Source organism: Trichosurus vulpecula, chromosome 4, assembly GCF_011100635.1.
Source record: "Trichosurus vulpecula isolate mTriVul1 chromosome 4, mTriVul1.pri, whole genome shotgun sequence".
NCBI lineage: Eukaryota > Metazoa > Chordata > Mammalia > Diprotodontia > Phalangeridae > Trichosurus > Trichosurus vulpecula.
Genome location: NC_050576.1, coordinates 245,157,011 through 245,181,969, shown reverse-complemented (window position 1 = coordinate 245,181,969; position 24,959 = coordinate 245,157,011). Strand labels below are relative to the sequence as shown.

Sequence of the window (24,959 nt, the reverse complement as noted above, 5' to 3'; positions counted from 1 at the left end):
TACCATGTTGGCAGGAGAAGGGTTTCGTTTGTCTCAACCAAGCCAATTGTAACCTAGATCATCTCTCGATCTGATGTTTGTGCAGCAATCCTGACCTGCGGAGAACTGAGCCCATCCTGGAGAGTCCCTTGCAGAGGACCAGCAGTGGCAGCTCCTCCAGCTCCAGCACCCCAAGTTCCCAGCCTAGCTCCCAGGGAGGTTCCCAGCCAGGATCTCAAGCTGGTTCTAGTGAACGGAACAGAGTTCGAGGTAAAAATTGGCTTTCTAACTGGTGGCATTATGTGGTTTAGTAGGAAGAATATTAAAGAGGGAGTGTATGAATGGATGGATGAATGAATGAAATGGGAGCACATTTATTAAGTACCTACATTGTGCCGGGACTGGGATATGTAGCAAAACAGTGATAAATTTAGTGTCAAAAGACACGGGTTCAAAGCGGGACTCTGCCTCATATTACCTCTGCGACCTTCAGCAGTTCACTTCATCTCTCTTGGCTTCGTTTTTCTTCTGTGACCTATAGTGATTTCCCTTCCAGCTCTAGTCCTGTGGTTTCACTTTCCTGACCTATAAAATGGATCAGATCCTCATGGTCTCTGAGGTTCCTTTGAGCTATGAAATTCTAGATTCTGGTAGTGTGTGTTTGTATGTGTGAGTGTGTGAGTCTGTGTGAGTAAATGTGTGTCTACATGTGTATGTGTGTCCATCTGTATGGGTGTGGGTAAATGTGTGCGTCTATGTATGAATGTGTCTGTGGGAATGTTTCTCTGGGTGTATGAGTGTGGATATATGTGCGAGTGTGTATATTTGTATGTGAGTATATACATGAATGTGTGTACGTATGTATGTGTGTTTTGTATGTGTATTTGTGAGTGTGTATATATTAGTGTGAGCATTTGTGAGTGTATATATATATGAGTGTGTGTGTATATGTATGTATGTGTGTTGTGAATATGTTATTTGTGAGTGCATATATATGAGTATGGGTGTGAATGTGTGATGTATTTGTATATAAGTGTATATATGAGTTTGCATTTATGAGCGTGTATATGTGTGTATTTGTATGTGAGTGTGTATATTTGTATGTGAGTGTATATATATATGAATATATGTAGGTATGTGGGTGTTGTATGTGTATTTGTATGTGAGTGTATTTGTGAGTGTGTGTATATATGTATGAGTATTGTATGTTATTTGTAGGTGAGTGCGTATATATGAGTGTGTATGCGTGTGAATGTGAGTGTATTTGTATGCAAGTGTATATATGAGTGTGTATATTTGTGTGTATATGTGTATTTGTATGTGTGTGTATAAAAGTGTGTGTGCATGCAAGTGTGTAAAGAAAGCTCAACATTCTTAAGGGAAGGGAGTGCTTTAGTTTTAGAAATGTTGAGCTGAATTGTTTCTTCTGGCAAACCATGATATGACATCATTTGCCGATGACAACAAGCCCTCTGAGTCACCAAGTTAGCAGGGTCACCAGTGGCCAGCCGTCTAGCGCAATCCCTACCTGGAAAAGAGTCTCCCACCATAAGAGACTCCTAACAGTCATCCAGCTTTTGTCTCTTTTGGAAATAGAATAACTCTGACTTCAAATCCCCAGCCGCTGTTACTCCCACTTTAGCTTCTCAATGCTGATGCAAAAGCAATCCCTTTCCCCCTTTAGTCCCTACCCTGGCTAGAATGACTGGTAACAACCAGCTGCTGACACAGACTCTTGGATCCTGCAAAGGATACAATCAGTTCAGCTTTTAGAAGTATAGTTGACAATATGTTGTGTTTATCTAGAAACAGAGTTTGATCAGGGATTTAAAAATTCATAGAATTAGACCCAGTCTTTTTTTTAATTAATTATTCGAACGTTCCCGTAAATTCTGTTGGGGAGAACTAAATCACATCTCTGGACATTTAATTTAAGTCATTCATCACTGTTTGGTTTCCATTAATGAAGTAGCCTGAGAAAAACTTTAATATCGTCCGACTAATTATATGTGACAATCCATTGCTTCCAGTTAATCAAACTTCCCTTTCTTGGAATTACCTTCTTCAGAAGGTAATTTTTCAAAGAGATAAAGGACAGTCCTTTCTTCAGTGCCATTTGATGCATTTAGATTTACTTATAAATCAATCTGCCACCCAAAATGCACCAGCATTTCATCCTTCCTTGGCATCTTCATTTGGAACAATCACAACTTAACTAAGACCATCCCATTGAGGTGGGTCAATAGCAAGAGTCTTCAGGTTCATTTTGAAGAGTAAAACAGGTGCTCTTATTTGGTTCAAGGCTAGTTCCATGGAGGTGAATTGAAGAGGAGAGGAGGGCAGGATAGAGAAGAGAGGGGAGGATGGAGAGGGGAGGAATAGGGGAGGATGGAGAAGAGAGGAGGGCAGTATAGAGGAGAGGATGGAGAAGAAGGGAGAGGAAAACAGAGAGGAGGGGAGGGGAGTTGAGTTCCACTGCCAACTCTAGCTTCACTTAGGTATTATTACCCATTGCACAAACACAGGTGACATAGAGTAGGATCAGTGATTCTGCTTCTATCCAACATGGATAACAGAATAATCATTGGTAACATAGCCTCTTCTCACTTGAAGTCAATGTGATGGAGAAAAGAGATAACTGATTCTTAAGTCTGGAGACCTGGATTCATATCCTCTCTTTGACCTTTAGTAACTGATTTTGGGCAAGTCCCTTGACCCACCTGGGACTTCAGTTTCCTTATCTACCAATGGGAGGATTGGATTCAATCTAGTCTTCTGAGGGCCCTAATAACTCTGGATCTATGATTCTATGATTTTATTTAATAAAATAGATTCTCTATTTAGAAAAAGAGCACATTCATGTTTATGTCTTCTGTTTCTTAGATATAGATAGATAGAGCACCAAGCCTAGAGTCAGGAGGATCTGTGTTCAAATCCAGCCTCAGACATTTACTAGATGTGTGACCCTGAGCAAGTCACTTAATCTTGTTTGCCTCAGTTTTCTCATCTGTAAAATGAAGTGAAGAAAGAATGGCAGTATCCAAAGATACTCCAGTATCTTTGCCAAGAAAACCCCAAGTGGGATCATGAAGTTGGACATGACCAAAATGACTGAATAACAGCAAACAGTAAATATAAAGCAGCTAGAGGTGACTAAGCACTCCCAACTAAGAGGACAAGAAAAGGCTTCACAGAGAAGGAGTTTCTCTATCTGAGCCTGGAAGAAAGCTAAGGACTCCAAGAGATGAAAAGAGTGCATTCTAGGTGTGGGAAAAGCATGTGAAAAGACAGAGCCCAGGAACAGCTGGGCACTGGGATTAGCTGTAATATAGAGTACAAAAAAGGGAGTACTCTGTATTGTTGGGAAAGTAGGTGAGAGCCAGATTGTGGATGATTTTTAGAACCAGGATGAGGAATTTGTGTGCATATCTGTGTCTGTGTCTGTGTCTGTGTTTCCTAGAGGTGCTATGGAGTCACTGAAAATTTGGCATGATTAGGCTCATGTTTTAGGAGACAGGCTCATAACTTGTTTTTTTAAAAAATATTTTGATAACTGGATTCCAGTGTCATTGCTTTTTCCCTTTCTAATCCTATGTATTTTATTTTGTGCCTTTAAAAACCTTATGAGAAGGAGGGCATAGGCTGCCAGAAGAGTCCCCAACTCACACATAAAAAGGTTAAGATTCCGTGGTTTAGAAACATAATTTTTCATCTAGAAAGAACCAGTTTAGTCCAACCTCTTTATTTCGCACATGAGGAAACTGAGGTCAGGATAAATTGGCTTGCCACCAACAGTACTAATTCCCATCACAATGTCAAGAGTTTAGAGTTCTAAAGGAAGGACCTGAGTTGAGGAAAGTAACGAACCAGATTCGCCCACCAAGCTTGCTCCCTGTGACTCACTGTGGCTCAAATACCAGAGGTCCCCTCAGACTTCCTCCCTTTCCTCATCCTCTACCTGACAAACAAGGGCTTTTCCTGAGTCCTAGTATTTCAATTTCATGCGACTAAAATGACTTTAAACATAGACTATTTGCAGTTGATAATTCCCATGACTAATAACAGAAGGGTTATCTCCCCACACGCCCCCAAAGAGTAAGTCAGCTTTCTCAGTGGGTGGATGTTTGAGTCAGAAGTATTGCAGAGAATCTTGACTTGCTTCATTGCCTTGATGCCATCAATGGATTATCTGATTTTCCCCTCTACAGATTTGGCTTTTCCCCCCACTTTCTACCAAATGGACCGAGTGCCTGAGACCATGGACATAGTCCTAGTGATGGGAGAAGGGCCATGATTGGAGCCTGGTCATTTGGCCAGAAGGCAGCAGCTAGGTGGTGTGGTGTTGTTCTAGGAGTCAAGAAGACTTGAGTTTGAATCTTGTCCCAGTGACTTACTAGTTGTGTGGTCCTGAGCAAGTCACTTGACCTCTCTCAGACTCAGTTTCCTTATCTGTACAATAATGATAGAAATAATACCTCCTTCACAGGGTTGTTGAGAGAATCAAAAGAGATTACATAAGTGAAGGCTTTATAAATGTTAGCACTTAGTAACAGTAATAATAGCTAGCTTTTATACAGCATTCCATACAAAATATTTGTAATTTGCAAACTTTAAAATAACATACAACTATTATTATTATTAATAGCATTATTTTAATAGTATTATAGCATTTCAAGGTTTGCAAAGTGCTTTCCAAATATTAACTCATTTTATACTCACCATAACCAACCTTGTGAGGTAAATGCCATTATAACCCCCATTTTGCCAAGGAGAAAATTAGGCAATAGTGGCTCAGTTACTTGCCCAGGGTCACACAGCTAATAAATTTCTTAGGCAGGATTTGAATTCAGGTCCCTGACTCCAGATGCAGCATTCTATCCACTGAGCCACCTGGCTGTCTATTATTGAAAAAAATATTATCAGTATTCAAGAAAATATTCAATGACAAAAAAGAAGAGAAAGAAGAATCATCTAAGCAATTGTCTTTACTGAACCTATGAGCCACCCAGCATTTCATGACCACCTTCCCTGTTCTCTGTCTTTTTTTTCTCTCTCAGCTAACACGAAATCTGAAGGATCACCTGTGCTTCCTCATGAGCCTCCCAAGGTGAAGCCAGAAGAATCAAGGGACATCACTCGGCCTGGTCGACCAGCTGTGAGTTTTTCTCTTCCTCTTCTTTTCTCTCTTCCCTTTATTTTTCTCTCCTATCTCTTCCTTCCCTCATGCAAAAGTGTAGTTGAGGATATTCTCTCTCTCTCTCTCTCTCTCTCTCTCTCTCTCTCTCTCTCTCTCTCTCTCTCTCGCTCTCTCTCGCTCTCGCTCTCGCTCTGTCTCTCTCGCTCTTTCTGATAAGCTAAAATCTTCACTAATGACTCATCAAAAGTGTGGGGGCAGGAGAGTCAAAAACATCAACCCCATCTCGATAAGTCAAGAAACTAATTTTGTTGTTGATTACTTCTTCAGCTTTGTTGTCTTTGAATTTTTGTTGCCTATTAGCATGTCTATCAGAGATTGGAAATGAAAAGGGGAAAAAAACCTCATCATTATCTTTCTGGTAAAAAGGTTTGATTGGGGGGGGATGTTGAAACTCTTGGCCAAAATGTAATGTAGGAATAATCTATGGACTCCATTTGTCCATGTGATCTCTGGCCCCTACGATCTTCAAAATGAATAGAAGGAGGAAAAGCTGCATGATCTGCTTATTTCTAATTATAAATCACAGAACAATTTCTTCCTCTTTTTCTCCTGTTACTGCCCATTTGGCAAGTCACTTCACAGAAAGCAGAGTACAAAGATAATAAGTAAACAGTTGGATTTGATTTAGGAGTAGTTTCCATGTACCTTTTTCATTTTCTTGAAATTTTCTCAGGCAAAATCTCTGTAATGGAATCCAAGCCTTTTTTGTTTGGTTTATATTTTTGAGGTTCAAGGTGTGCTAAGATTGGTGCTAAAATCAGTTTGCTGTTCTGTTTTTAACATGCATTGCTATTTTCTTGTGTCCTTTTCTTTGTAATTCAACAGCATTACTCTAACTGTTCTGATTCTGTTTCCTGTGTTCCTCTGATTTTTTTCCTGTTCTGATCTATTTCCTCTGCTGCTGATGAATCTTCACTTATCGCAGAGCTATAAGAAAGCTATAGATGAGGTTAGTGATGTATTTATTTCACTTGGTCATGGTCAAAGGTGGTGGTTTATAACTATTTGAATTTGTGATTTTGCTAATGTTGATACTCAGAAGAGGCAAATGAGTGAAAGCTCATTCACTCAGGTAGCAAAGTCTGCCCAAGGAAAAAGTATCATTTTAAGGTCAAATAGCTGACTTGCAGAAATTGCCATGCAGACCCACCATGCAGAGGCCAACACGAGAACCTCACAACTTTGTCAGGTATAGGTAGGGAGCTGGTGGAAATGAATGTAACTGGATTCATAAAACTGGTGGTTTTTGTTAGTTTCAGTCTGCATGCTCTCAGCAGAGATGGCGGGCCTTGGGAAGATGCCTGAGATGCATGGAGTTAGAGGTGCTACAGGCGCATGAGGCTTCGACCCTGCCGAGCACCATGTGGTCAAATGAGGCAGTGATTTCCTATAATCTCTGCCCTTAGTGATTCTGGCATGTTGGAGAGGCATGTTTGTATGCATCTGACCTTTACAGATGAGCATTCCTACTTCTGAAAATATGACATGTGACCTACCACACCTTCCATTGGGTAATTAACAGAAATAAAGCTATATAGATCATAAAGATTATAAAACCATCAAGTGTCCATCCATGTCTCAGCAGAGTATACTGTAGAATTTAGATAACACTCATTAAGAAATTGTCCCTATATATACTATATGCCAAGAATTTAATAGGCACTCAATAAATGCTCGTTGATTAATAGCACTAATCAATTTTCTTGGATTTAAGAACAAAAAACCTACTCCAACACTCAACATGCATGCTAGCTAAATTCCTAAAACACATTTGGCACATGACAAATGCTCATTAGTTGATTGATTGATAGTGCTAACCAGTTTTCTTCAGCAAAAAAAAAAAAGCAAAAACACACTTCGACATTCCAGCTACTAATAATGCTCTATGTGTGTGCTTCAAGGAAAATTTAGTGACTCCAGGGGGCTGGCTCAGGTGATTACCACCTTGAGGAAGGCAACCCTCTGCACACCATTTTCCCAAATCCCAAAGATTAGAAGCGTAGGATTACTGGGTTTCCTTTGGAAGCATTTGCCTTCATAATTGTTGGTGTTGGTTTATTAAGAGCTTAGCCACCTGTAGGCAGTTAGATGGCTTGGCGGATAGAGTGCTGGACCTGGAATCAGGAAGACCTGAATTCAAATCTGGCCTCAGACACTAGCTTTATGACCTTGGGCAAGTCTTTTGACTCGGTTTGCCTCAATTTTCTCATCTGTAAAATAAGCTGGAAAAGGAAATGGCAGCTGTAGTATCTCTGCCAAGAAGTGGATGGTATTGGCGTGCTATGGTCTATGAGGTCATGAGTCAGATGTGCCTGAATGACTGAAACAACAAAAGGCCACCTTCTCCAGGAACTATTAGTTATATCAATCCATCAACAAGTATTTATTAAGCACTCTCACATACCAAGCATTGTGCCTATTATATGCCTGTCATATGCCTGTCAGTATGCTAAGGATGCAGAGACATAAACATTCCCCATCCTTGAGGATCTAACTGGGAAAATAGCCTGTGCACATGAACATAGATAAAAAATAGCTTCAAAGGAAACACAACGTAATTACTTATTATCAAGGTCTCAAAATGGACAAAATATAATCATCTTGAATAGGAATGCAAAAATTGTAATTGATTCATTTTTCAGAAATAATAGCAATTATTTTTTTAATGGTCTTTCTGCTCAATTAGTTCAGGGACATTCATTTTAGTGGGATACTAATCTATAATTCAATAAACTAATTTCTATGTAGTTTATAATGTTGAATTGACGCAAAATGGTTCAGAGCATTAATTCTATGGTGTGGGGTTCCCTGGGACACATCAGCTTCTATTGTCCTCATTCTAGAGCCTCAGTGGTGAAGAATCAGGATGGTAACAAAATTGAAGAACTGGAGTTTAGTTTTCAATTTAACCCCTACTTGTTAAAGGTGTGGAAACTGAGGCCCAGAGAGAGAAAGTGTCTTGGCCAAGATCTTCAAATTTCCTGTATAAGTAATATGATAAACACACCGTGTGTGTGTGTGTGTGTGTGTGTGTGTGTGTGTGTGTGTGTATTCCAGTCACCTAAGGACATAAAGGAAAGATAGCTCATCTTGTTTGGACAAATTGACATAATACTTTACAGATGGAAAGGCATTAAAACAGCACCTGTTTAGGTGTAATGTTCACATGTGTTAGGCTATATATGAAGTCTGGGAAGTAACGCTGAATTGATCCTATAAAGGATAAATCAAGACAACTTTACAATTAAAAACTACGAAATGGCCTTGATTGGGTTATCTAAGACCTTTTAATCGCCATTTTCCCCTGAGTCAGTAATAAAATCACAAATACTTTTCCTATTAAATAGCACTTTCATTTCTCTTTCAAATCCTTTTTTCCCTGCCCTAAGCCTGGGGCGGTCAAGCAATAAAACCTACAAAAGCTCATTATCTGGAGAAAATGTAAGTGTCAAAGTATTAGACCTCTAAGGCCAGAATGTTAATTCCACATCGCATTGTTATTATAACTGGCCTGAAGACATTAGGAAAAGTGATTTGGATACACAAACTTTTGGTTTAATAGCTAGATCGATGGCATTGAGTGGTCAGTTCTATTTGGGGGGTCAAAAGGAGGGAGGACAGGGAACTTGGTACTGGAGTCTGAGAACTTCCCAGGAAAACTGTGAAATAATTTCTATGGTGATTTTTGGTATTTTACCAAAGACAATTTCTAATTACCCCAGAAGCCAAATTATCAGGTACAGTGAGGAAAGGGAAAGCTTAAGTTGTAAGAAGGATACCAATGTGGTATCATGGAAGGAACACTAGACTGAGAGTCATTGGATCTAGGTTCAAATCCCAACTTTGTTATCTTTATAAGTTTGGGTGAGTAAATTAACCTCTCTGGACCACAGTTCCCTGAACTATAAAATGATTACTTTGGATTAGATGATGACCAAGACCCATGGCCCCTTCTCGCTCCTGGCATGTGCTCTTATGAACTACAAACCCAACCTCAACTACAATTTTAAAAGAATTAGAATTTTAAGAAAAGGCATGAGTTCTTTAAAAGCTGCGTGCTGAATCAGTAGACTTTGGGTGACTAAAAAGAATATTTTTAAACAATAGAGGTCCTTCTTTTTTAAATTCTGTTAGTTTTTGAATTTCCAACTTTAAGGAATGCCAAACATTGGAAAATTTTTAGAATGGATTTAAATAATTGATTGTCATGGCAATTGATGTTATTCCAGTTTGACTAATATGGTTATTGGCGTTATAGGTAAACTTTTTAAAACCATATTCTCTCTTTGTTCTAATAAAAAATATCATCCTAGGTACATACTCTGTAACTTAGCACAGGATTAACCTGCTTGTCAAAGAGCAAAAACAACTATTTTCAATCTTGTTTTATCATATAGTGTTGACTTGGAGGATCTTCTCCCCCATCATACTTCCTTTGTACATTCTACTGCTTCGATACATTTTTCTGATTCACTTAAAGATTCTTCAGTTTCTTCTCCTTTGGAGAAAGATGAGCAAGTGGGAGTTATCAAGAGTACAGACTAGTATATGAAAATTGCAGAAAGGGACATTAGACTTCATAAGGAGAGACATTTCTTAATAATCAGAGCTATCCCAAAATGGAACCAACTGCCCTGGGAGACACTAAGCTCCCTCTCAAAGGAGATCACCAGGCTAAGGCTGGATGACCACTTCTAAGATAAATTGTATAGGGCATCGTTGTTCAGCTATAGTTTTGGCTAAAGACCTCTGAGGCTCCTTCTAATTTTGAGTTACTATTTAAAAAAATATCTCCTCAGTTCTCAGTGGGAATATTTTCTGTTTCTGTTTTCTTTTCTATATTCTATATTGTTGCTATAGCTCTTTCCTAAAATAGAAGCCATTACATTTAAATATAACTGAACACTTTAAAGGACTGTTTTGATGATACCCCTGTATCTGGCAGTTCCTCCGGGCTTCCCTTTTAGAATCTTCACTTTGTAGAGTATCTCAATTTGAGTGTGTCTCCAAAGCAAACTGAAGAATCTCTAAAGCTTTCTATAACATTGATATGAAATTAGAAAGAGATGACCATTGCACTTAAGGACATGGTTGAATCATTTTTAAACCTGGCCATCCTAAGATTCCCAACCAAACGATACCACCCAAGTGCTCTATTTTCTCAATCTTAAGAAATATAACAACACTTGTCATATAAATATTTCCACTGATCTTTTTTTAAAAGAAATTCTATGTCCAGTGATAATGGATGCCATTGCCAAATGCCATCTCCTCTAATGCCAAAGGGATGGATTTTAAGATGTCTCAGATGGACTTCATTACTGTAATCCTACACGTGTTTAGATCAGCCAATTGGACATGTATGGATTGCAATGAAGAGAGAATATGGCCCTAGGGGAATTGTAAAATTGAGGATTTTTCAATGAGTTTCTTTCTCCCTAATCCCTGATCTCTGACCGAATACAATGGTGCCTACATCGGTCACTAATATAGGGAGGAATGGTAAGACTGACAATCAACATGCTTCTTCCATTATTTGCATGCCTTGTTCCATAGGCGGTCTAACCCATGCAAGTCAGAATGGTCATGCTTTTTGCTGATTTGCTTCCCTTTTTTTGCATTGCTATAAAAGCATGTTAGATAATAGATTCTTTTTCTCCCAACCTCTACACACTGCCTGCAATGCCCCTCCTATTTAAATGCTACACTTTCACAGCAGGCTACATGGTTTCATCAGAGTCATGGTAAACTGAATAATTTTCCATCTTTTGAAAAACTTGTGTTTACCCTTCTCACTTACGTATTGTCAGCCAGGCTTTTCTAGAGGACTTGTTGGAAAAAAAAAAGGAATCTTTATTCCATTTCTTTGAAGGCATGCTCTGCTTTGCCTCCTGACGAAATCAAAGCAGTGTCTATAAATTTAAAGAACTTAGGTTTGGTGGGGACCAAGTAGCTTCATGGTCTGTTCTGGCTCTTCCACTCTATATTGGTCATCATCATGGATGGAACATTGTGTGTAGTTCCATCTCATTGCTTTCTGTACCATAGCATTCACGTTTGGGAAAAAGCCATCCTTAAGAGAGGCTCTGAGTGATAGCCCTAAAGTGTTGGGAAGGGAAGTGTCTCTTATCCCATAGTATATTCCAGTTTACCCTGATGGTAACTAAACTTCATTTTTCCCAGATAAAAGAATACAAATACATAATATGTAAATATAAAAGAATATTTGATGCCCACCTAGAACATGGATATTTAGAGCTAAGCAGTCATAATCAAGCTATTGATTTGGGGTAAATATAAAATTTGTTTCATCTCTCCCTCCTTTGTTTTCACACTCTACAAACATGGTTTCTATTTGTTCTAGCCCAGTCACTATGTTTGTTAACAATTCTCCAGAGCTCTTTCCTCGTTGCTCATGCTATAACATTGGCTTTCAGTGAGACACAAACAGCTCAAGTCGTTTCCTGGGCCCCGACATGTTTCACATGGAGGTCAAACTCTTTCTTTGTAGGACCTGACTGCACTAGCCAAAGAATTAAGGGAACTCCGAATTGAGGAAACTAACCGGCCCCTGAAGAAGGTGACTGATTATTCTTCTTCCAGTGAGGAGTCAGAAAGCAGTGAAGAAGAGGAAGAAGATGGAGAGAGTGAGACGCATGATGGGACAGTACCCGTCAGCGACATCCCCAGGCTCATGTAAGATGACTTGTACTTTGTTTGTTTATTTTTTTAATTAATTAATTTTTTATTATTTTATTTACTTTTGCTTTTCATTTAGGTGAAGAGAGGGTTATGCCTCTGAAGTGAAGGGGGAAAAAGCAAGGAATTGGAAGTTGACTGCCTATATTTGCTTCTTCTAAGAAATTCACAGTTTTACAAATTTGCCATCTCTTTAGATGTTTGTATTTCAGTAGACAGGAGCTCTGGGATGACATATCATTTATGCAAGTGAAGGTATGAAACCGAGACTTTGGACTGCTGAGACATTATGACGTCTAACAAAGACACACCTGAAAGAATGGGGAGGGATTCAAATACCATCAGGGAGGAAGCTGTTCCTGTCCTGTTGTGGTAGTAATAATTAATAATAATAACGATAGGGGCACCTAGGTGGCACAGTGAGTAGAGCACCAGCCCTGGAGTCAGGAGGACCTGAGTTCAAATGCGGCCTCAGACACTTGACACACTTACCAGCTGTGTGACCTTGGGCAAGTCACTTAATCCCAAATGCCCTGCCTTCCCCCCTCAACAACAACAATAACAATAATAATAATAATGATAGTTATCATTTATATAGCTCTTATTACATCAGGCATTGTGCTAAGTGACTTACGATGGTTGTCTCATTTGAGCCTCACAACAACCCCAGGAGGTCGGTGCTATTATTAGCCCCACTTTATAGTTGAGGAAACTGAAGCAGATAGAGATTAAGTGATTTGACCAACATCACACAACTAATGCATATCTGAGGTAGGATTTGAACTCAGATCTTCTTGACTCCAGGCCAAGCACTGTGACACCTGGCTGCCCCAACATAGAGTCTAGATCTTCACCTAGATCTAGATCTAGATCTTCACCTAGATCTAGATCTAGATCTTCACCTAGATCTAGATCTTCACCTAGATCTTCATCTAGATCTTCACCTAGATCTAGATCTTCACCTAGATCTTCAGTGTGTTGTCATTAAGACCTCAGGAAGCCCAGCATATATGTCTTGAGCTTACACTTGGGTGGCACTGAGTCAGTGGACCTGAGTTCAAGTCTTGCCTCCGAAGCTTATGACATATGTGACTTTGGGCAAGTTGCTTAACCTCCTTGGCCTCCATTTTCTAATCTGAAGTTTTTAGTGGACTCAGAATAAGTCAAGAACTTTCTATGGCACCCACAGATACTAATGGGATTTTAAGATGTATTAGGGGAGGGATAGTGCCTAGAGTAAGGCAGATGGTCACTGAAACTCTCCTCCACATGGTTCAGACTACATCTAAAGTACTGTGTTCAGTTCTGAAGGCCACAATTTAGGAAGGGCATTAACAAGATGAAAGGCAACCAGGATGGTGAAGGGCCATGTGAATCAGTTGAAAGAATTGAAGGTATTTAACTTGGGAAGAGAGAAAGGTAGAATATGAGAGCTGTGTTTATGTATATGGAGGGCTGCCACGTGACAGAGGGGTTAGTTTTGTTCAGCCCTAAAGGAAAGAAGTAGGAGTAATGGCTAGAAATTATGGAGGTCAATTTAGGGCTGATGTAAGGCCCCTGCAATTAGGAAAAGACACACCTCTTCCTCTGTCTTCAAGTAGAATATGAATGAGCATGTACCAGGTAAGCTGTGGAAAGGACTTTGGTTTTCAGTTCTGAGTTTTTCTACATGGACTCTTTCACCCGTTCCGACCAAGACGCAGTCAATCTATAAAAAGCATGTAGGTGCAACATCTAAATAATTAATTGATTTCTTACTAAACAAGCTGCTATTTGTGTCTTTTATTTTTTTTGTTCAGTCATTTTTCAGTCATGTCTAACTTTCATGACCCCATTTGAGGTTTTCTTGGCAAAGATACTGCAGTAGTTTGCCACTCCCTTCTGTAGCTCATTTTACAGGTGAGGAAACTGACTCAAACAGGGTTACATGACTTGCCCAGGGGTCACACAACTAGTGAGTGTCTGAGGCCAGATTTGAACTCAGGAAGACGAGTGAATCTTCTTGACTCCAGGCCTGGCACTGGATCCACCACACTCTTTCGGGTCTTTTATTGTCATTATCTAATTGAAACAACAGTATTTTGGCATACCTGATCAAGGTTTTTTTTCCCTTGGACAAGGCTAACGTGGGAATTTTTTGCTTGATTTTCCATGTCAATAACAAGTTTTGTTTTTCTTGCCTTCTCAATAGAAGGTGGGTGGATGTAGGAGGGAGAGAATTGGGATCTGAAAATAAACTAAAAATTGAATTAGAAATAATTTTGGAATTCCATTTTTACTGAAGTAACTAAAAACCAGCAGAGTTCACTTAAAGAATCGCATAAAATGGCTGATCCTCATATGATAGAAACAATGTGATCCCAGTGCAAGTTGGAATAATTTCATGATTTGGATAGCGCTCCTCTTCAAATCTTAGAGTACCTCAATTTGGTGAGACAACTGAGTAACAAATTCTGGTTAACTGCAGACGGTAGAAGAGGAGAAGGATTCATCTTCCTGAATTTAAATCTAGCCTCAGACCATCACTAGCTGTGTGGCCTTGGGCAAGTCACTTAACCCTGTTTCCCTCAGTTTCCTCATCTGTAAAATGAGCTGGAGAAGAAAATGGCAAACCACGCCAGTATCTCTGCCAAGGAAACCCCAAATGGGGTCATGAAGAGTTGAACACTGCAATGACTAAACAAATGTATACGTACAAAGCAGATTAATCCTATACTGATAAAATCAGTCTTCAGTATTACCTAGTAGGTAGAGATGATCTTGAGAGAAAGATAAGAGGCCTTATAATTGTAGATTTATCCAGTGGCCTAATAAATATTATGGAAATATATAAATAAATAAAAATTCTTTCTAGTAAATACAAGTTAGTCCTCAAAAAGGTATTTTATGAGTCAACACTCCCATCTACTGCATCTAATCAAATCTCGTATGGAAATGAATACTACTACTTAGAATAGATCCCAAAAAATGGCATTTGTGGCACCATCAAATGAACTCTTGATGAAGGCAAATTCTCTGTGATCTAGGGAAACGTCCCTGTGCACTTGATACACACACATTCATACATATAATTGGAAATCAACATAAACCTATTTGTACAGCGCATGACTCATGTACTATTGTTTATTCAACAAACACTGAAGCCTTACTAAGGTCTGATGTTGCTGCAAGTACTATGGGGTAATAGAAGACACAAAAGAGCCAAAGTCCCTGCCTTCTCAGAGCCCTCAGGTGAATTGAACAGACAAGACATGCACAAGGATCTTTCCATTAGCAATAAAAGATAGTATGTGATTAGCTGCCTGAACAATTGCTGTTGACACTAAGTGCTGAGGCTGTTTGAAGGCAAGGGAGCTCAGTATGAACTAGAGTGGGTGGCAAAGGCATTTTTTGTGCGTCATGTCCAAAGACTAGGCTTTTGTCTTGGTCAAGAACAGAGCTAATAGACATTCCAGGCCAAGGAAAATCACTTGCCTCAATGGCAGTCCCTTTGTGATGCATCTATACCATCAAAATCCAAGTGGAAATTTAATAATACTTGGGATGGTCGAACCCCCACTGTTCAGCCACTCAGCGTGATGTGCCCGGGGCTGCCCCTGAATCAGATGGACATAGCCACAGCCATCCTGAGAAAACAGGTCATTCTTCTCTCTCTAGGGAGATGCATATTCAATGTGGGAACAGTCAGCCAATGTTCCTAAAATATGGGGTGCCTCCCAATGGCCCATCCATCTATGCCTGCCATTGTGGCTTCATAGGGAAAGGTGACACTATAAAGAGAAGTGCTGTGGCTAGTGGATGGAGCTGGCCTCGGAGATAGGAAGACCTAGGTTCAGGCCATGCCTCTGTTACTTCCGGGCTGTGGTCAAGAACAAGTTACCATCCCCCAGGCAATTCTATCAAATAGGAAGGCACTTACTGCTGTGCATCAGGGAAAAGATTTTCCACACCAGGAGTTCCCCCATGTGGATAAAATGATATATAAGACATCAAAGGGGAGGTCGGGTAGGAAGAAAGAGGCAGGGACAGCCCATCTGACATCGTGAAAACTTGCTCAGCAGGCAGGTCTTTAGATATTAGTTGTAAATGGAAGGCTATAAGCAATTAGACACACTTAGGAACTTATTTTCCAAATTCACATAATTGCCTGTGCTCTGTCTGGACTATCTGCATTCTCTTTTCTCACTGGTAACGATAATGATGACAACAAGGAGTCTTAAATATTCACAAAACACCTTACAAACATCATCTGGTTGGTCCTCACAACAACCCTGGGAGGTACATACTATTACTATCTCTGTTTTACAGATGAGGAAACTGAAGCTGACAAAGGTGAAGTGACTTGCCTAGAGTCCTATAGCGATTAGCTACCCAAGGCTGGATTTGAACTCAGGTCCAGAGCTCTATCCACTGCCTTATTTAGCTGCCTCTGATAACAAACTCCTTCCAGTCTTGGGTTTGATATCCCTGAAATGTTTCTTCTTTGTGCTCAAAGGAGTCATGAAAAAGACTTGTTCTTTGCAGTATTTCTATGATTCTGATTTTTTAAAAAGCATTTCTATGACCTTGGATCCAAGGGACTAGACAAGAGGTTAAAATGGCACCTGATAGACATTTCATGTTTGTTAAATGAATACTTGAACAAAAGATATCTAGCTGTAATAAAGACCCAGACTAATGTGGCCATGAGGAGATCCAATGGAGTAACCCATCCCCTAAACACTCATCTCCTTTTGCTGTTACAGAAGAGAGATTGGTACTAATGTGGTATAGACTCAGGTTGAAATTTGGCAGGAGGCCTAGTCCTGATCGTCCATAGTCAGCCAAGCTGCTTCCTCTGCCTGATTCCCAGCTTACCCACCTATAAAATGGGTCCTTTGGTCATAAACATGTCATGGTATAATAGGAAGAGAAGAATGGGCTAGAGATGCAGTATCCTTGGATGTTGTGTCAGCCAGGGCAAGGGCATAGCTGCTCTCTGCCTCACTTCCTCATGCATACAGCACAGTGGTTGGTTTAGAATGTACCTCATGGCTTTAAAATCTATGATCCTGGGACCCAGGTTCAAACCCTGACTGCCAGTTACTAGCCATGTGACCACGGGCTAGAGTAGAAAGAAATTGGATTTGAAGTCACAGTCCAAATGGGTTCAAATCCTGACTCGACCATTCACTATCTATGTGACTTTGAGCAACTTTGCCTTCTCCGGTCCTCAGTTTTCTCAATAATAAAATGAGGGCCTTGGACTAAATGGCCTCCAAGGTGCTTTCAGCTCTAAATTTATGGGCTAGTCACCGTAAAATGGGGATTGTCACTGTGTGATTCTAAGTCCAAATAAGTCATCCCGCATCCTTTAGTTCTTCAGACTATACTATGGCTAGTCAGTCACCATTTTCAAGGACCTACTGTGTGAAGGCCAAAGCATATGATACGACCGTTAGTCGCCATTTTTAAAGTACCTACTATGTGAAGAGCACAGCATATGCTATGGCCAGTTAGCCATCATTTTGGGAGCACCTACTGTGTAAAGGGCACTGTGTTTTGTTCTCCAGGGCACACAAAGGAAACAGTTCCAGTCTCTGCTCAACTTTACACATCATCTCCCCCATTGAAATGTTAGTTTCTTGAGGGCAGAGACTGGTTTTCCCCCTTTCTTTGTATCCCCAATACTTAGCATAGTGCTTGGAACATGGTAAGTGCTTAATAAATGTTTATTGACTGTTAACTGATGGACTTTTTTCAAGAAGACCTTATGCTCTCTCTCCACACTGTATTATAAAGCTGGCACTAGCATTAAGTCTCACAAAAGCCAACCACAGCTGTGCTTAACTAGCTATAGCTAAGAGGGCTGGTTGAAAAAAGCCTAACTGGCATCCCACTTAACAGAAACCCCACTTAATTGGGTTTTCTGCCATCCTCATTGCCATAACAGTCAACTCTAGGACTAGAAGAAGTTATTTACTGCATGTGAGTTAGAAGAAAATGTAATCATAAATATTGCTCCCTCCCCTCTGGCAGACCCACAGGAGCTCCAGCAAGTAATGAACAGTACAGTATGGCGATGGTTGGAACCCATGGCCTGGAGACCTCTCACGCAGACACATTTAGCAGTATTTCAAGAGAAGGAACCTTAATGATAAGAGAGGTAAGTTGGGATGAGAAATATATATGGAAAATGTATGCGGTTTTATCTCAGAGTTGTCACAGACTGTGAAAGCACAAAAGGGAAAGAGAAAAGGCCACTCGGAAATGGATGAGCAGTTTTAATTGTCCTCCTCCCTCTCTGCCGTATCCCTCTATGCTTTGACAGCATGATTTAATTACCATGCACCCCATTCTTCTGCAGGAGATATGCATATGTGAATGCAGAATTGGAGCCTGGGGATATGAAGCAAGCATTCACAGCAATGAAGCAAGTCCCTAAAAAGGGACAGCTGGGCCTTTCTTGACCCCATTCCGTCTTTTTTCAAAGTCTTTCTTATCTGTTTACTGAAGACAGCCAGTAGTTTGAAGGAAGAGTTATCCAGTTAGTTGAACAGGAAAATTGTACCCTTTCAGTGGCTTCTGCTGAAAAGACCAACTGCAGAGAGCTATTGAAGGTGTCTGATGGAACTGACCTTAGCGCAGATGTGGTTTTGTTGGGGTTTTTAAGACTCCAATCACATCATTTAGTTTACCAGGCTACATACTTGCCCTCACCTCCTCAGCAAAAAAAAAAAAAGTCTACCGCAGTTTTCATGTTCTCCAAGCTGGCCATCTTCTCAGGCTGTGAATGAACAAATAGGGTCACTCCTTGCCGACCCCCAAACCCACCCACCAGTGGTCAGTCCACCCTACCTCAGTCACCACTACCAGGCATCCCAGGTACTCCAGGCAGAGTGTAAAACCTCAGGTATATAAAATTCTATGTGCAGAGGATTCATTTTCATTTTTTAAACTAATAGTTTAAGAAAGAGGGATATTTTCTCACGCTTGTCTATAAATTCCCTTTCCTTTCACCAGTATTCAAAGAAGCCATATCAATTAGTCAGCAGCACTTATTAAGCACCTGGTCTGGGTCAGGCACTCTGCTAGGCACTGGAAATAGAGACAAAAATAAAACAATACCTGCATTCAGAGAGCTAACATTGTACTGAAGGGGGAAGTGATGGAGACACATAAGTATGTATAAATATATTAAAAGAGATACAAAGTAATTGGGGGAGGGGAAAGAGAAAGGGACTGTTAGCAAAGGACACCAGGAAGGGTCTCATGTAGAAAACCCAGGATTGAGTACACCCAGGATTCTAACAGATGGAAATAAAGGAGAGAATGCATTTCAGAGATGGAGACAATGCACAGACTAGCTTTGGAGTCAGGAAAACTTGGGTTCAAGTCCTGACAGACATGTGCTGGCTATTTGACCCCGGGCAGCTAGCGATAGATAGGAATACCTGGAAAGAGCCAGACAACATCTCTGGGGAAAGCAGATGTACGGTTGTAGGGAGGTTGATTCAAGGGTGGCTTTCTCTAGAGTTCTGCATTGCTTGCTGATGTATTTTTCTATAGAGAGAGTTTCATTCAATGGAATATACTTTAAATGCCAGTGGTCTTTTAGCACCATACCTAGAGCAGGCAGGCATTATTTATTGAATTGAATAGTATCATGTATCAGCATAAACTGAGGGGCTGGGCATTGCTAATGTCTCAAAACCAATGACAGCTGCATTTAGGACAATATCTTTAAAGGCCTCCCCTAACATTTTGGGCATACTTATGCCAGGTGTCATAGACCATGACAATGAGTATCTATTAATCTCTTAGAATCCAAAATCATACCTATTTCCAAAGTCCACGTTTTTGATAATAAATACTAAAGTAAATACCTATTGAATAACCATAGTTCTTTACCACAGATTCAGATAGAAGAAAGGTCAAATGATGTCATTGTCAACTTCAACAGCAAATATTTATTAAGTGCTTACTGTATGCCAGGCACTGTGCTAAGTACCAGGATATGAAGAAAGGCAAAAACACATTGTATGCCCTCAAGGAGATCATTCTAACAGGGGAGACAACATGCAAACAACTATGTATGACAGTGAAGATATATAACACTCAGGGTAAATGGGAGGTAATCTCAAAGGGAAGGTGCTAGCATTGAGGCGAAAGATCTCTTTCAGGAAGTGAGATTTGAGATTGAAAGAAGCCAAGAGTCAGAGGGGATGAGGCAGAGGATCCCAGCCGTGAGGGGCTATGCAAAATAACAACTTGATGCAACAGACCTAGAATACAAGGTGCCATTCATTTTATTCTTTAACAACAGCATAATGCTGGATGGCATCTGGGTAGACATTCCTTTGATATTATATCTTTGATGGGGCTTGTTCTGGGTAATTCTTCATTAGTAATATGCTACAGTGTCCTCAGCGCAGTGTGTCTTTGGGTTACCCACAACTTAAATTCTTCAGATTGTAGTCTTCCATTAGAAAACAGAGCATTGAATCGGAAATCAGGAAGACCAGAGTTCAAATCCTACTGTAGACACTTACCTCTGTAACCATAGGGAAGTCACTTAGCCTCTGTCTGCCTTAGTTTTGACATTTATAAAACAGAGATAATAATGGCACCTACCTCCCAGGGTTGTTGTGGAGAGCAAATGAAAAAATACTTGTAAAGCATTTGCAAAGTTTAACACACTATATAAGTGCCAGCTATTGTTATCATCGTTATTCCCAGGAAAATGTTGGTGTTAAAAAAGATTGCCCTTTGTTTCAGGGAGAAATTACAGGTCATTAAAAGCTTTCTTCAATTTCCCAAGTGCAACACTGCCTGGCCTCCTTCTTCTTTTGAATTTTGAACTCCAAATTCATTGGCCTTCTACAGAGCCTTTCCAAGATACATGGATGGGTGGTACAGCCCCATGAGCTATTCATCCAGCTGTATATCATAGTCTTGACAATCGACCTGAACCAGCCACGTGTTTTTTTTCTCTTGGTTTGGAGGTACAAACAATAAATAAAAGACCAGCTAACAGAATACATCAATATAGTTAAATTATTCATAGTGACAATAGGATTTATACTGGGCAGCCAAGGCTGGCTCAGTATTATTTAAAAAGTAATATGACCATGTCAAAAGGTACAGCGATGTCTTTAATGAAATCTAACATTCATTTATGGTTTTAAATGAAAATTCCAAAAAATAACGGGAACAGAAGCATTCTTCCTCAACAAAATCAAAAGAACCTACTTAAAACCAAGAGCCAGTAATATATGCGATAGAAAATCAAATGTTCTCCACTTCCATTTGACAGCACTGAAAATGCCAGCAATCACATTTAAGACAGGAAAGAGATTATGAGGATCAACGCTGGAAATGAAGAAGTCAAGGCATCATTCTTGACAGATGACGTGATAATATACCTAGAAAATCTAAACAACTAAACAGAAAAATTGAGACATTAGCTGAGTTCAGAAAAGTCACAGGATACAAGATCATATGCATTTTTGCATGATGACAATAAAGACCAAGATGACATCACTTTGTTTTTAAAGAAAACACAGTTTACAACAAAAGACATTAAATAGTTTGGAATTAATTAACTTTCACACACACACACACACACACACACACACACACACACACACACATATATATGCACATAGAGAGAGAAAGAGATTACATATGTATAACTTCTATGAAAAAACCATAAAACTATATTTTCAGAAATAAAGATCTAATATTTGGAAGAAATTCAATGTTTATGGATGGGTTAAATCAACAAACAAAACTAATGATACTCTCCAAATTAATTAAGCCATTCAACGGAGGATCTTTATATAACTTATTTTTTAAAAGAAATTTGCACAAACAAATGGGCAAGTATAAGAGACATTGTGAAGAAGAAAAAACTAGTGAAGGTACACTTTTGTTCACAATTCATCCTAATACAGAGGTGGCCCAGGAGATGGAGCATTGGATCTGATGTGAAGAAGACCTGAGTTCAGATTTGTCCTCCGTCAATTTTTAGCTGTGTGACCCTGGGCAAGTCACTTATCCTCTGTTTGCCTCAGTTTCCTCAGCTGTAAAATAAGAATGATAATGATAGCACCCTCCCAGGGTTGTTGTGAAGATTACATAAGATAGTAATTGAAAAGCATTTAACACAGTGCCTGGCTCATAGTTAGCGACTATGTAAATGTTAGTTATTACCATCACCATCATCATCACAGTCATCACTCTCCTCACTTCACAGCAGCCACAGCTGACCCTGGGGTACCAGACTTAGAATATTATCTGGCAGTCTTCCTCTCCCCTGTATCTCCTGCCATCATCTGCAGATATCCTCACAATGTTGCACCTTTTAATAGCCTACCCTCTCAGTTACTCTTCAGCATGCCCTTCAACTCTGATGACCCCCATGTCCAGTCTATTCTAGCCACTGGCTCTGAGACCCTCAGACCTCACCATTCAATTTGATTCAACAAACATATATGAAGCACCAGGATGTGCCAGGCACTATGCTAATCACTCAGGATTTATAGATTAAACATGAAAAATAATCTGTGCTCTCCTTCCATTCTACTGGAGTCGGAGTCAGAGGAGCTAGGTTCAAATCCTGACTCTGCTACATATTGTCTGTGTGACCTTAAGTAAAGTATTTCATTTCTCTGAGCCTTTCTGTAAAATGAGAGGATGAAACTAGATAATTGGAGGAGCACAAGAATTCTTTCCAATTCAGTAGACCAGGAAAAGCTTCAGAACGGGAGATAAATTCTGAGCTGAGCCTTGAAAGAAGCTAAAAATTCCAAGAAGCAGAAGAGAAGAGGTATTTCAGGCAGGGGAGGATAGAACGCCAACTTCCAGGGACAGCAGGCAGGCCTCGTAGGCTGGCACTAAGAGGGCGCAAAGGGGGAAGACTGTGAAAGAAATCTGGCCAGGTATGGCAGAGCCAGATGGCAAAGGGCTCTGAATACCACACTAAGTAAAGTGTTTGTATTTTGGCCTAGAGGCAACAAGAAACACTGAAATTTGTCAGACCTGTGCTTTAGAAAGATTATTTTGGTCATTATTTGGAAGGCGGATGGAGAAGGGAGAGATGGGAAGATCAATTGGGAGGGTGTTTCACTAGTCCGTGTGAGAGGTGATGAAGGCCTGAAATAGGGTGCCCGGTGGCTGTGTGCATGGAGGAAGGGGAGAGACATGAGAGATGTTGAGGAGGTACAGGAGACGTCACCTACAAATGACATTGTAGGTAATCCATAGGGTGATGAAGGGACATGGAGGAGGAAGAGAAATGACAAAATTTGAGAGGCAATGAGATGCAATGGATAGAGTGCCAAACTTGGAGTAGGGAAGATCTGGATTCAAATCCTGCCTCTCCTACTTAGCAACTATGTTGTTGTTGTTGTTCGTCCTTCATTCTTGAAGAGGACCGATAACATCATGAGGGTGATGTGGTGACTTGTGCATAAGTTGGATTCGAGTGAGGCAGAGCTACACAAAGTCGTCAATCTCACTCTCTCCTCCAGAGTCATAGGAGTCCATTGGCAAGACAGAGGTCAAGATGACCGGTGATGGCTATACAACCCCGGCCAAGTCATATAACCTTAGAAGAAGCTAAGATGCATAGAGGAAGAAGGAAAGAGTTCAAGGCATGGGAGACAGCCAGGAAAATGCCCAGGAGGTGGGAAATGGGGTGTCATATGAGAGGAACAGCAATGAAACCAGTGTCATTGGCTCACAGAGTATGTGGAAGGGAGTAAGGTACAAGAAAACTGGGAAGATCAAAGGGGGCCGGATTGTGATGGGTGTTAAAAGCCAAACAGAGGATTTAATATGGGATCCTGGAGATCTTAGAGAGCCACTGGAATTGATTAAATAAGGAGATAATATGATCAGACCTATGATTTAGGTAGATCAATTTGACAACTAAGTGGAGGATAGTTTGGAGTGGCAGGAGACTTGAGGCAAAGAGACCACCCAGCTGGCTATTGTGATGGTCCAGACAATGAGAGCCTACAGGAGGCTGGTAGCAATGTCAGACCAGAAAGAGGTGTATATAATATGTAGGTAGAAATGACAAGACTTGGTATGAAAGACAGAGTTGGTGGTGGTGGTTATTCATCCTTCATTCTTGAAGAGGACCAATGGCATCACAAGAATGAGAAGTGAGGAGTGGAATATGACAGCTAGGTGGTGAGCCTTAGTGACAAGACAATGGTGGTTCCTTCAACAGTCTCAGAGAAGTTAGGAAGAAAGGAGAATTGGGGGAGAAAATGATGGGTTCAGTTGTACAATATGGAGACCTCTCTGGTCCCATTCCTATGCTTAAGGTCCAGTTTATTTCCTCAATTGTAGTACCAAGAACTTAACAGAATACTCCAGACCAATCAATCAATAAACATTTACTAAGCACTTACTCAATTCTTCGCCCTGTACGTTGAGGTTGCAAAGACAATGAAACAGTCCCTATCTTCAGCAACTTTCTGTATCTTGAGAGTCTTAGTATTTGTTAGGGTGCCACATAAGTGACTTACCCATGGTCACATAGTTATTATGTATCAAAGACAAGATTTGAACCCCAACTCTGTTACTAGTCCTCTATAAATTATGCATCCATGCCTTTGTAATCTTATGTATTTATTTTATGCCTTTAAAAAAATTACTCTGAGAAGGTGTCCATAAGCTTCAGTAGACTGCCAAAGGGGCCCAGGTGGAGAATGGTGGATAACTCCTGGTGTAGAGAGAGAGAAGATACCCAATACACACAGAAAGATGATAAAATGAATTAGGATTGTGGTTCTTACACTTAATTGGAAGGTGATAGTTTCAGCTCTAAACAGTTAGCCATTAATGGAAATTAGACATGTACCTTGTGAAAAAAATAAGCAGAGAAATGCTAATCTTTGGTGCTGTTTTTATTTCATAAAAGTGCTCCAAATGATGCATATAAAATATTGGCAATTCTAAGAAAGTCATCAACCATTTTTAATGTTTCCCAGAAACAAATGATTCTGTTGCATAGATGCTAGCCTAAAGAGCTAGTCATTAGCCAGGCTTATACTTTGTCCAGTGACTTTGATAGGACATGGGCAGCAGT

The 24,959-nt window shown here is 40.1% G+C and overlaps 1 protein-coding gene across 4 annotated transcripts in view; it reads left to right on the top strand.

The window, feature by feature from the left end:
• TNIK (TRAF2 and NCK interacting kinase) overlaps positions 1 to 24,959 on the top strand; it is a 436,634-nt gene that overhangs the window by 375,367 nt on the left and 36,308 nt on the right. For all 4 annotated transcript variants that reach the window (XM_036754967.1, XM_036754966.1, XM_036754965.1 and 1 more), the window contains 5 exons: positions 86 to 249; positions 5,037 to 5,134; positions 6,102 to 6,125; positions 11,688 to 11,872; positions 17,894 to 18,020. In XM_036754967.1, the coding sequence (XP_036610862.1) occupies positions 86 to 249; positions 5,037 to 5,134; positions 6,102 to 6,125; positions 11,688 to 11,872; positions 17,894 to 18,020 (598 nt within the window). The remainder of the gene's footprint in view (positions 1 to 85; positions 250 to 5,036; positions 5,135 to 6,101; positions 6,126 to 11,687; positions 11,873 to 17,893; positions 18,021 to 24,959) is intronic.